This window comes from Eschrichtius robustus, chromosome 1, assembly GCF_028021215.1.
Source record: "Eschrichtius robustus isolate mEscRob2 chromosome 1, mEscRob2.pri, whole genome shotgun sequence".
NCBI classification, from domain to species: Eukaryota; Metazoa; Chordata; class Mammalia; order Artiodactyla; family Eschrichtiidae; genus Eschrichtius; species Eschrichtius robustus.
Genome location: NC_090824.1, coordinates 133,821,845 through 133,836,005, shown reverse-complemented (window position 1 = coordinate 133,836,005; position 14,161 = coordinate 133,821,845). Strand labels below are relative to the sequence as shown.

The 14,161-nt window shown below is 37.3% G+C and overlaps 1 protein-coding gene across 4 annotated transcripts in view; it reads right to left on the bottom strand.

Annotated features, from left to right (window-relative positions):
- Positions 1-14,161, bottom strand: part of NEO1 (neogenin 1) — a 249,018-nt gene that overhangs the window by 30,615 nt on the left and 204,242 nt on the right. For all 4 annotated transcript variants that reach the window (XM_068555121.1, XM_068555114.1, XM_068555126.1 and 1 more), the window contains 3 exons: positions 10,288-10,398; positions 9,012-9,206; positions 2,221-2,316 (listed from right to left, as the gene is read on the bottom strand). In XM_068555121.1, the coding sequence (XP_068411222.1) occupies positions 2,221-2,316; positions 9,012-9,206; positions 10,288-10,398 (402 nt within the window). The remainder of the gene's footprint in view (positions 1-2,220; positions 2,317-9,011; positions 9,207-10,287; positions 10,399-14,161) is intronic.

Below are 14,161 nucleotides of genomic sequence, written 5' to 3'. Positions count from 1 at the left end.
TCAAACTTGAATTTTCTTTTTCCTAAGAAGTTTTCTTTAAATTACTTGAAAATTCTACCTCCTGTCCAAAAAGGATCAGTAAAAGATGAAAACTGCTTTTAACATCAAGGGTATTCTTTCTAAACAAATAACACAAAGCTCATGATCTGTTTTGATATTTCAGTGACTATGGTTGAATTTTGGGGACATGGCTTATCAATGGGTATCACTGGACATGTAGGGGTCCCTACTCTAAAACATGAGTCCTGAATATCAGCCAACAGCAACTTAGCCTGGCCTTGGTATTGGGCGTATCTGATACCCATGCAGGGTCCAGTTCAGATCTGCTGATGTCCTGGGTCTAAAAGAAGTGCAGCAATATGGCTCACGTGCAAATAAAGCAAAGGGAACTCAAGGGCATTACTCTTTGTAGAGGAAAGGTAAGCTGACGCCACGCAGGAATATTTCCACACTTTCTCCAGTAGACTTAGAACAACCCACTGATGAATCCCAATCAGTTATGGGAAATGCCAGTTATTAAGGGTCTAAGTGACACAGCCTTTGAACTTTAGAAATCAGAGCACTTATTTGATAGAAAGGAAAGTCTATACTCATGTGCTGTCCTGCACCATATGCAACAGACACATTGTCTAAGCTTCATTGTCAAAACAAAGGCCAGAATGAGCACAAAGGCATCATGAGCCCAGGGCAATACAGCAGCATCCATTTGGGCTTTCCCAACTCTTGGCCAGTTTTCTAAGTATATACACACTGATTTATTTCAGGTGAAGGTTTTAAAGTGGGTTTCCCACATAGTTACAGTGACTAGTCCTTTCTATAACCTAAAATCTGAAATGGCATGGGCCTTGTTTATGAATAATTGCCAAGCTAAAGAAATAGTCTCCATTTGTGTATTTCCTACACAATGAAGACTAAAAATAACACAGGAACAGCATACGTTATAATCAAGGGCTTTGTTCAAAGATCAGGACACATGCCAATTAGTTACAGAAAATGCACCTTCAGGTGCAAACATCACCAAGACTTCTTTGAGAACTTTTTTCTTATTTGTAACAACTCTTGGAAAAGATAACTAGGTTACATGACTTATGAACATTTCCCCTTGTATATTTCTAGCCATGCTATATTTTTAAGTCATATAAAAGAAAATAATTCCGAATTTGTTTTTTTTCTATTATAGACTGATTTAAGAAAGTAGCAAACCGCTTAAATATTCTTTTTCACCTTACTTTTTTTCCTTTCTGAAATACCAAAGCTATCTTTAAGAGAACTTATAAATTGTAAGCACACAGGAGCAGAAGACAGGACAGAACTATCAAATATGTAGCAATGGTGCTGGTGTTTTTAAGTAAAAGCATAAAAAAAGGGGACAGAGATTATCTTTTTAAAACGAATAATGCCAAATCCATACTATTATGCAAAGTATCCAGAATACATAGCAGGCAATACAGATTCACAGTTTTGAGAAACAAATAGAAAAGAGCATTTCTGAAAATGATAAATTCTTCGGTTTTCAGTACCCTTTAGAAAACTTTGCAATTCTAATATATTCACTTCAATGAACTTTCTCATTCAAATCTAAATCACGTTTTACATAATCTACAGAAATTTTACATTATTCTTTTAAAGATATTTTAAATAGATTAAATTACTAAGAAAAATAATAAATATTTGGTCTCTTTTGTAATAAATGTACAGTTGATCAAATGGATAGTACATATGACTTCATACTTTCTATAAATATAAAAAGCACATAGAAAAATACCTTCCCAACTAACTCAGGTGACTAATAAAAAAAATGTTGGATTCATCAGTCATATACATTTATTCCATCAGTAACCTATATACTTCCTCAGAGATGTGGAGATCCTTTCATTTTTTTTCTCATTTTAGTTATAACTCACATGACCAAAAGATGAAAAATCGTTTTTATTTCTCTCATGACTATGCTTTCTAGATCCCAACATATTAAAAACATGTGTTACACATTTACATAGATTTGTTTACATGACAGGACTGTTAACATTTTCTAAAAAGCAAAACAGGGATTCACAGAACTTTCCATTTTTGAAGCCCATTTATTTTCCTATTTGAAGCCTGTGCCCTAAATTGCCATATACTTTTCCTTTCACTGATACCTATGGGGTAGGCCTCATGCCAACATTCTACTTAAGCTGCTGGAAAAAATGCTGAAGACCAGAGATGGACGGGGTACCTTACCTGTGTGAGGTCTGGTCACAGCACTCTCATAGAGGGGGATACCTTCACCCACATTGTTAAACGCTTTCAGGGTAATCACATAGTGAGAGCTGGGATCTGAAGGAAAGAAACAAGTGGAAGCACTTAAAAAAATTCTCACTACAGAATTTAAAAAATTCACGGGTGACGATGCATAATCTTAATTGCAAAAAAAGCCAGGGAAGATTTTTGAATTTTTTATGTGCGATTATTCTGGGGGTGGGGAGGTATGGAGATGGCAGCATACAGAGTATATAGAAAAATTGGCTGGGATAAACTTCCTGGAATTAGTCCCAGGAGTCAGGTTGACTGTTCCTGAATCCTCTCTTGGCTTCAACTAATCAATGGTTTAGTGATGTTATTGTATAGTGAAGAGCTTGGATTAAAATGAATAAATAAGATTTTCATGTGCTGGAAGACCACAGGTGGCGCTTGGAATCAAACAAATCCCTTTTCTTCTCAGGAGGACAGCAATTGGAACAGTCAAGCTAGACAAGTAGGAGATAAACTGTTAACTCAGTAACTGCTGAAGATCCTTAACTCTCTGGGGTGCCTCCAAATCCAGGAATGCCAACTTAATCTAGCCTTCATGCAGACTTCTTGGTTGGAAAAGACATGGCCCAGAATTTCAGCCAGCTAGGAGGTGATGCTGCAGGAAACGTAAGACTGAAAAAACACTCCTCCAGGTGATCATATAAAATGCTGCTAGTTAGACTTGGTGAAAAAGAGAGGTATTAAATAGTTGGAATAGTATTCATTCTCCTACTGGCTAAGGCAAATCAGGAAGACTCTATCACATCCCTGATCCAGGCAAGGTTTAGTACGGGTACTTCAAAAGTCTAGCTTCAGAAATGAAGACTTGGGCTCCACTGAAGTGTTGCAGGGGGAGAAGCTGACCCATAACACTCACTTCTGGCAAAGTTGGGTAGATTTCCAAAGTGGCCACACCTCAAGTGGCCTGCATTACTTTAAAAGCTGCTTGGTGGCCCGTCCTCTAGATACCAGTGAGCAATATGTAAAGGCACCTGGTCTTCCAATGTGAGAAAGAATTGACAACAAATGGAATCAACAAGACTTAGTACTTGACTGGCAGGAAAGGGTGCTGATATGGGCAACATGGTGGAAGGTGATGTCATTCACTGAGATTGGGGACAGAGGCAGAGCAACTACGATACACATTTTCCAGACTTGATTCTAGGCTCCCTTCTATTCCTACTCTTCACTCTCTCCCGATGTGCTTTCATTTATTTCCTTGGTTGGATTAGCATGTATGTGCCATCAAGTGCAAACTAGTCCTGACTTTTCTTCTGAGCACCGGACCTCTATGTTCAACTGTCCGTCTGGATTTCCACTTGGATGTCTCAAATCTCTCTCTCTCTCCCCTTTCTCTGCTCCTTCAGCTGCTCCAGTTTTCCCTAGAGTTCATAAATGGCATGACTATGCACCCTGCTGCTCAAGTCAGAAACCTGGGAGTCATTAAGACCTCTCCCTCCTCCCCTACGCAAATGATCAAGCCTTGTTGATTATACCTACTTGCCTCTCACCACTCTGCCTTGCTCCCTGGGCTCCATCTTTACTGGCCATGTCTCAGTTCACTGAGCACTATGTGCTCTTACTACTGGGCTGCAACATGTGCAGCTGTGCCTTATGCTGGGGACACATGCCACCCTTCTTTACTTAGACAATGCCTATTCGTCTGAAAGGGCTCTTCCCAGACTGGATTAGCCTCTCTAGTTACATAGCCTGTGGCACCTCATTTCTCTTCCTCAGCACTCTAAACAATTTCAATTTTTTAGAAATTGTATTATTTCTAATAATAGGGATCATGTCTGTTTGATTCTTTGCTCTGTCTCTAGCACAGGGTCTGGGGTATTTGCTGATTGATTGAAAGTTTGCAGGAGAAGATACTAATTTTAATTTTAATTAAAATTATGATAGAATATGGGACATATCCCAGTGCAAACACCCATCAAGCAGATGTTTATATGGATCTGAAGCTCAGGAGAGAGCTCTTGTGTGAATAAATGAATTCCTAAAAGTATTTCTCAACTGCTGACTTTTGTTCAATATTATATGCATCTTAGCTCTATCTGTGATGATAAATACAGCAAGCTTATTTTACTTTATGCAAAATTAATTTTTTGCTACTTCTCAATGTACACTCTCTTTACTAATAAAATCTGTTTACTGTTTTCAGCACATGCAGTGCTCCTTCTCATCTCTTCTTTTCAACCACTCTTCTGACTCAGTCTTTCAAGTACAGGTCAAGCTTCTTCCCTGACTGCTCTACTGTGCCGTACCACCTTTTCCTTCTCTGAACATACTTCACTTCAACTCATCTCATTGTTTCCTGTGTTTTACATTTCTTCTCCTATTAGACTGAAAGCACCTGAAAGTCAAAGACCACGTACTGCCTGCACTGCAGAGGATTTTCATTTCAGTAGTTTCATAAAGGAAACAGTAGGAGTGGGTCACCATAGAGATATTTTTATCCTATCCCACTCTTTTGCTCTCCTACAATTGCCTTATAAGACTGTTCGTGTGGGGAACACTTCCTAGGTTAACTGTGCTGTTTCTTCTTGAAAGGAAAAAGAGAAAGGCTACTCTGTTTTTGAATAAAGCATTAGATTGCTGCTTATTTTCTACCAGAAAAGATGAAGGTAAGTAATTTGTTAGACACCTAAAATTGTCCTTAGGAAAGATATTTATAAAGAAATGATGTGAACAAAAAAGTTGGTCAGGGAAGATTCTGAATTAAAAGGTAAGTCTTTCAAAGAAAGATCTCAATAATGATATAATCCAATTTGGAAAAGTAATTATACCTACCCAAATCAATTCATTTTCTATTATAAAATATTACCTATATCTCAAAATTTTGGCTTTGTAATTCAACTTTGAGGCATAATTAATATAAACTAAAATGTACCCACTTAAATGTACACTTTTAATTTTGACAAATATATACACCTGTGTAATCATGACCACAATCAAGATAGAGAATATTTCCAACACTCCAAATAATTCCCTTATGCCCCTTGCAGTAAATTTCCACCACCCCAATTTCCAGGCAACCACTCATCTTGCTGGGTCACCATAAGTAAGTGCTGTCCATTCTGTAATTTCATAAAAATATAATAACACAGTATGTGTTCTCTTGTGTTTGGCTTCTTTTGCTCAGCATAATGTTTGTGAGATTTGTTTTGTTGCATGTATCCATAGCCTATTTCTTCGAATTGCTGAGTAGTATTCTACTGTATGGATACAGTATAATTTACCATTTACTTGTTTACCCCCTTTAGATTATATAAATAAATATATTATGAACATCTGTGTAGAAGTCTATGTGTAGATATGTGTCTTTATTTCTCTTGGTTAACTATCTATGAGTGGGAATGTTGGGTTGTATGGTCAACATTTTAAGAAACCTCCAAACTGTTTTCTAAAGTGGTTGTACCATCTGATATTCCCACCAGCAACCGTGAGTTCCAGTTCTGCATCCTTGCTGATATCTGCTATTATCAGTCTATTAAATTTTAGCAATTCTAGAGGTTGTGCAGTGATATTGCATTGTGGCTTTATTTGCATTTCTTTGATGATTAATGGAGCTGAGAATCTTTTCATGCGCTTATTGTCCACTCATATATCATCTTCTTTGGTGCACTGTCCATCCAAACCTTTTGTCTACTTTTTCACTGGATTGTTATCTTCTTATTGAGTTGTTAGAGGTTTTTTTTTTGTTGTTTGCTTGTTTGTTTTTACATCTTCTAGACTGAAATTCTTTGTCAGGTACTTGAATGATGAGTATTTTCTTCTAGTCTCTGGCTCACCTTTTCATCTTATTGGTGTCTTTCCAAGGAGAAGTTTTAAATCTTGAGGAAGCCTGATTTATTAATTTTTAATTTTTAATTTGTGCTTTTTTGCATCCTAAGAGATCCTTGTCTACCCCAAACTCATGAAGATTTTTTTCTGTTTTCTACTAGAAGTTCTATAGTTTTAACTGTTGTATTTAGATCTGTTTTTGTGTATGGTATGAGATAAGGGTCAATGCAGGTTCTTTTTCTTTCTCATACAGCTATCCAATTATTCCCACACCTTCTGTTGAAAAGACTATCCTCTTCCCACTGAATTATCTCAGTATTTTTGTCAAAAATCAATTGACCAGGGCTTCCCTGGTGGCGCAGTGGTTGAGAGTCTGCCTGGCAATGCAGGGGACACAGGTTCGAGCCCTGGTCTGGGAAGATCCCACATGCCGCGGAGCGACTGGGCCCGTGGGCCACAATTGCTGAGCCTGCGCGTGTGGAACCTGTGCTCCGCAACAAGAGAGGCCACGATAGTGAGAGGCCCGCGCACCGCGATGAAGAGTGGCCCCCGCTTGCCGCAACTGGAGAAAGCCCTCGCACAGAAACAAAGACCCAACACAGCCATAAATAAATAAATAAATAAATAAATAAAATTTAAAAAAAATCAATTGACCATATACGTATGGATCTATTTGTGGACTCTATCCTGTTTCACCTACCTTTTACATAAACACTATCACAATGTCTCGGTTACTGTAGCTTTATAATAAGTCCTGAAATCACGCAGTGTGGGTCTTCTAAACTTTATTCTTCTTTTTCAAAAGTGTTTGGCTATTCTAGCTCTTTCAATTTTTCATGTAAATTTTAGAATAAGTTTATCAACGTCTAGAAAAAAGTCTACTGGGATTTTACTTGGGATTGCATTGGAGAGGACTGTCATTGTAATATACTGTTTTCCAATCCATGAACATGGTATCTCCATTTATTTAAGTCTTCTTTAATTTCCCTCAGCCATCATTTTCTACTCTTCAGTGCACAGATCTTCTATATATATATATATATATATATATATATTTAAAGTTTATTCCTAAGTACTTCATATTTTTGATGCTATTAAGTGGTATTGTTATTTTTTAAAATTTTTACTGGAGTATAGTTGATTTACAATGTTGTGTTAGATTCAGGTGTACAGCAAAGTGAATCTGTTATACATATATATCCACTCTGTTTTTGATTCTTTTCCCATATAGGCCATTACAGAGTATTGAGTAGAGTCCCTTGTACTGCACAGTAGGTCCTTATTAGTTATCTATTTTATATATAGTAGTGTGTATATGTCAATCCCACTCTTCCAATTTATCCCTCCTCCCCCTTACCCCCTGGTAACCATAAGTTTATTTTCTACATCTGTAACTCTATTTCTGTTTTGTAGATAAGTTCATTTGTACCCCTTTTTTTAGATTCCACATATAAGCAATATCATATGATATTTGTCTTTCTCTGTCTGACTTTACTCACTATGACAATCTCTAAGTCCATCCATGTTGCTGCAAATGGCATCACTTCGTTCTATTTTATGGCTAATATTCCATCGTATATATGTACCGCATCTTTCTTATCCATTCCTCTGTTGATGGTGGTATTGTTAATTTAATTCCAATTTCCAATTGCTTATTGTTAGTATGTGGAAATACAACTGTTTCTATATATTGACTTTGTATCTTGTGACCTTTTAAACCCAGTTATAGTTTTAGTAGCCTTTTTAATAGATTTCTCAGGATTTCTACCCCAGTAACAATGAGCATGTATAGTGCTCAGATACTGGTTTCTAAATATCATTTATAAAAAATCAGGAGCAACAGCTGATTCAAGGGCAAAGGCTAGGAAAATACCAGATAAGCCTGTAACATCTTACTGTGTCAAAAAGAAAGAAAGTGCTCAAAGAAAGATGGGAGATGTCAAACGGACAGAGAAAGTAGTCATAAAGAGACTCCCATTGGCCGCTCTTTCACTATGGAAGAGAAGGAAAACTCTTTCTTATCAAAGAATGCTAATAAATGTAGAAGAAATAATGGAATTAGGAAATCACCACTTGGGAAACACCACAGTAATAACTGTTAACTAAAGATGCTAAAACTAGTGAGTAAAAGTTTGATAAGAAACAAGATATTTACAAAGATTCAAGGTACCTCCCCTACAAGGTACTTTTTAATTATGAAGGAAAAAAATAATAACTTTATAGTGGAGAAATGTGGAAGATACCATTTTAACCAAGCGGTTAAAGTTAACATCACTAGCATTAGACTCTCGTGTGCCTCCTGATATGATGTACTGACAAGAACACATGCATCTATGTCACTCCTTCCAAAAATGCATAAGCTGAATGTAATGAGGAAATATTACACAAGTCTAAACTGAGGAACAGTCTATAAAATATAAATGGTCTATATGTATTTTTCAAAAATGTCACAGTCATGAAAGTCAAAAAAAAAAACAAGGAACTGTTTCATATAAAAGAAAACTAACGAGAAACAATAAATACAACATGTGATCCTGCAACAGAAAACAATGTTTTTCTTTTGTTATAAAGGACATTAATGAGACAACTAGTAAAATATAAAGTCTATAGATAGTTTCACAGTTAATTTGCTCATTTTGATAACTGTACTGTGGTTATATTAGAAAATGCCCTTATTTTAAGGAAATGCAAATTAAAAGTAAATATGAGTGGATAGAGGGGCATCATGTCTGCAACTTACTCTCAAATGGTTCTGAGAAAAAAAAACCAGGTACATATAGCAGATAAAGCATATGTGGTAAAACGTTAACCTTTGGGGAATCTGGGTGAAGGATATATAAAAATTCTTTGTACTATTTTTGAAAGTTTTCTGTAAAAATAAAATTATTACACAATAAGAAGTTAGAAAGAAAGAAATCACATGTGCGATTACTTCCTCTACTTAGCACACATACCCAGATTTTCGATGGTGTAATAGCGCTGTTTATAGTCCACTTTTATGGTCTGGGCATGAGGGCTGCCAATGCCATAACCAATGGCATAACCTCTGACCACAATGTTCTGATTCTCCGGAGGTGTCCAGCTTACTACGATGCTAGTGACAAGTGGGCGGACGTGAAGAGAACTAGGCACTTCGGGGACTCGAGTTTCTGGGAAGGAAAATAGAAAAGCAGGATGATATCCAGGGCCACTTTCCTTTAGAATATTTCATCATGCTTGGGAAATGGTGTTCAGCCTTCTGCCAAATTATTTGGGGCTTAGTTTTTTCCATTTTGCCCAAGAATTCAAAGAGAATCTGTATGTACAGTAAAGTATGGCCCATGGTTTTACTGCAGTCTAAGAAAACAAACTCAAACAGCCTGAAATACAAAACACTGCCGTATTAATTTGGAAGGGAAGAGAAAGAGATCCAAGAACGTCTTCCCAATGGAGAAAAACAAATAAATTGTCTTTCAATTGTTACCCATTCCTCTTGGTCCTACATCTGATTCCCAAACTCTACCAGGTGGAACGAGAAAGGCACAACATCAACTAATTAGAAGCCTGCTGTCAACAGGTGATCAAGTATCATATTACAGCAATGATATCAATTATTTACTACCCAAAGTAATATGGTAAGTCAGAAAATATGAAACTTTAGAACCACAAGTTGATTTAAATGGTGGGAGACTAAGAGGCTTTAAAAGGTGGCAATTTACAGTATCGTTCACATACATTATTTCAAGGCATAAATTTCTACCACTATTTAAAAATTAGTAAACAAAGAATTAGAGTAAATACCCAGGTCTTTTGTCTTTTAAGTGCAGCACCTGTCTCTGATAAAGGTACATACACACACCCACATGGAGTTACTGAATAAACAGGTGAGAAAAAGGGGAAGGTTTCCAGGACTAAGGGAAAAGGGAAACTGTAACTGAAATAAAGGCACAATTTATGTGGTTCAGCCTTAAATTTTAGATCATTTATCTACTTGATGGGCTTGGTAAAAAACCAGACTTAAAGCACTTGTACATTTTTACTTGTGCTGGTTCTGCTTAAAGGGACGGTTCTCTCTAAAAAAAAAACATTCCAGGAGACTTCCTGTATTATTACAGGAATGACAGCAGTATAAATCCACTAAAGTTCACAGATTTAAGCTACATACACCCAAAATCTGTGCCTTTCCAGTTTGACTCATTTGACTTCAATTAGTACCTAGCCTGTGCCAATCCTGCCGATTGTTGTTCTTACCATCTAAGTCACTTTCAAAAGTTTCAGCAGACAGCCAGTCAGTAGCAGGGCCTGTACCATTGAATGTTAGAGCAGCCACTCGGAAATTATATTCAGTCCCCCGATCAAGACCTGCAACCCAAAGGACAGAAAAAAAAAAAAAGGGCTGAAACAAGAGCTTTGGAAAAACAAAAGATCAGCAATCTCTCATTAAAGCAAATACCTCATCCACCAACTTAATACAAAGCTACTATCTTGATAACATTTCAGTTCAAGTTAATACAGAACAAGCAATACATAAATACAGCACAGAGGAGCTCCTACCTCTGAAGTAGAGGCTAAAGCCCACACAATCCAAGAGGAAAACTAAATGAGTAAAGCTCCCAGGAGACTTCAGATCTTTTAAAAGAGCCTAAAGGCATCTTAGAGATCACTTAATGCAATCCCTTCATTTTGTTACTAAGGAGGCCAAGGCCAAAAAGAGGCCAAAGGAATGAAAGAGTTACAACAAAGGAACAAAGTCAGTTGGTCTCAAAAAACACCAAAGACCAGAAAATAATGCAGAGGTATAACACCTACCAGTTTACCTCTGTTCTCTGGGCCACCCCATAACCACAGTAGAAAAAATTTTAAACATCAAATATGGCCTAGAAATCTATTTCTCAACAGCCTATTGCCCATAAGTATATACTATAAGTAAAAGAGAAATAAAGCCTTTCTACTATGCGATCTTTCATATTTACTATCAGCTAACAAAGTACCTGATAAGCCAATGTACCAAAGGCAACAAAGATCTACATGTAAAAGTCTACCTTACAAAGTGGGGTAACAGTCAATAATATGGTCAGCTAGTCATATATTCATGCTTCCATTTTTTTCTCTTTTTATTGTGTTAAAATACATATAAAATTTATCATCTTAGTCATTTTTAAGTATACAGTTCACATGCATACATTTTTAGAGCACTTAGATTCTAGATACTGTGATAGGTCTTGTAAGGGTTATAAAAAATTATCCTACCTCCCCATATTCAAATAACAGCATCTCTGGCAGCAACATAGTATAGAAACTCCAAAGAGAGAGCTACTGAGAGAGAAGTTGGCTGATGCAGGATGAGCCCTTGCCCAGTTAATCAATCCTGTCACGTGGTGTGAGAGGAGAGATGGGAGGTTCTGTTCTCTGCAGGCCCATCCTGATTCTGTTTGTCCACAAGAAAGCAAGAAGCAAGACAGGAGGAGAAGCAGAACGGCTGGGGCCAAGTCAGTTTACCTCTCTGTCTCCTCCCTGCACCCACTGAACAGGACGTGCCAGAGTGGGCTACACAAGCATTTGTAACTTTAACAGACAACAAACATGGTTCAGTTGAGGACCTGGAAGAATTCAACCAATCAGATTATCATTCCCTCTCCTCTGGGGAGTTGGAATGTAAAGAGAGGGAGAGAGCAAGTGAGAGAGAGTGCACATAAGCAGGTGCAAGTGAGAGAGACACGTGAGTATAGAGGCTGAGCTCCTCTCCCTCAAGATAACCTAGAGAGCTCATCGACTAAAACCAAGGCACTCGATTCATATTATAAAGAGATGGCAGAATGTGTTTAGTGCTGTAAGTGGTACAAAAAGAAGACACAACAATTACTTTTGGCTAAAACTTAAAATCCTATAATTTGTTGTTCAGTACAGGATCTTGGGAACCCATACTGTTCTCTAATACTTATCAGCTTCAAGTTAATGTTTCAAGAGAATAATGATCTCCACTTTCGCTCATCATTGTATACTCAGTGCCAGTACCTGCTAATAAAAGTTCAATAAAGTCGAGTCAGCTCTACCCACCACCAGAGCCTCCTATCGAGCCTCTTAGATAGCCTCAACCACCAGAGGGCAGACAGCAGAAGCAAGAAAAACTACAATCCTGCAGCCTGTGGACCAAAAACCACAGTTACAGAAAGATAGAGAGATGAAAAGGCAGAGGGCTATGTACCAGATGAAGGAACAAGAAAAAACCCCAGAAAAACAACTAAATGAAGTGGAGATAGGCAACCTTCCAGAAAAAGAATTCAGAATAATGATAGTGAAGATGATCCAGGACCTCGGAATAAGAATGGAGGCAAAGATTGAGAAGATGCAAGAAATGATTAACAAAGACCTAGAAGAATTAAAGAACAAACAAACAGAGATGACCAATACAATAACTGAAATGAAAACTACACTAGAAGGAATCAATAGCAGAATAACTGAGGCAGAAGTGACCTGGAAGACAGAATGGTGGAATTCACTGCTGCGGAACAGACTAAAGAAAAAAGAATGAAAAGAAATGAAGACAGCCTAAGAGACCTCTGGGACAACATTAAACGCAACAACATTCGCATTATAGGGGTCCCAGAAGGAGAAGAGAGAGAGAAAGGACCAGAGAAAATATTTGAAGAGATTATAGTCGAAAACTTCCCTAACATGGGAAAGGAAATAGCCACCCAAGTCCAGGAAGCGCAGAGAGTCCCATACAGAATAAACCCGAGGAGAAACACACCGAGACACATAGTAATCAAAGTGGCAAAAATTAAAGACAAAGAAAAATTATTGAAAGCAGCAAGGGAAAAACGACAAATAACATACAAGGGAACTCCCATAAGGTTAACAGCTGATTTCTCAGCAGAAACTCTGCAAGCCAGAAGGGAGTGGCATGATATACTTAAAGTGATGAAAGGGAAGAACCTACAACCAAGATTACTCTACCCGGCAAGGATCTCATTTAGATTTGATGGAGAAATCAAAAGCTTTACAGACAAGCAAAAGCTAAGAGAATTCAGCACCACCAAACCAGCTCTACAACAAATGCTAAAGGAACTTCTCTAAGTGGGAAACACAAGAGAAGAAAAGGACCTACAAAAGCAAACCCAAAACAATTAAGAAAATGGTCATAGGAACATACATATCGATAATTACCTTAAACGTGAATGGATTAAATGCCCCAACCAAAAGACATAGACTGGCTGAATGGATACAAAAACAAGACCCATATATATGCTGTCTACAAGAGACCCACTTTAGACCTAGGGACACATACAGACTGAAAGTGAGGGGATGGAAAAAGATATTCCATGCAAATGGAAATCAAAAGAAAGCCGGAGTAGCTATACTCATATCAGATAAAATAGACTTTAAAATAAAGAATGTTACAAGAGACAAGGAAGGACACTACATAATGATCCAGGGATCAATCCAAGAAGAAGATATAACAATTATAAATATATATGCACCCAACATAGGAGCACCTCAATACATAAGGCAACTGCTAACAGCTATAAAAGAGGAAATCGACAGTAACACAATAATAGTGGGGGACTTTAACACCTCACTTACACCAATGGACAGATCATCCAAAATGAAAATAAATAAGGAAACAGAAGCTTTAAATGACACAATAGACCAGATAGATTTAATTGATATATATAGGACATTCCATCCAAAAACAGCAGATTACACGTTCTTCTCAAGTGCGCACGGAACATTCTCCAGGATAGATCACATCTTGGGTCATAAATCAAGCCTCAGTAAATTTAAGAAAATTGAAATCATATCAAGCATCTTTTCTGACCACAACGCTATGAGATTAGAAATGAATTACAGGGAAAAAAACGTAAAAAAGACAAACACATGGAGGCTAAACAATACGTTACTAAATAACCAAGAGATCACTGAAGAAATCAAAGAGGAAATAAAAAAATACCTAGAGACAAATGACAATGAAAACACGACGACCCAAAACCTATGGGATGCAGCAAAAGCAGTTCTAAGAGGGAAGTTTATAGCTATACAAGCCTACCTAAAGAAACAAGAAAAATCTCAAGTAAACAATCTAACCTTACACCTAAAGAAACTAGAGAAAGAAGAACAAACAAAA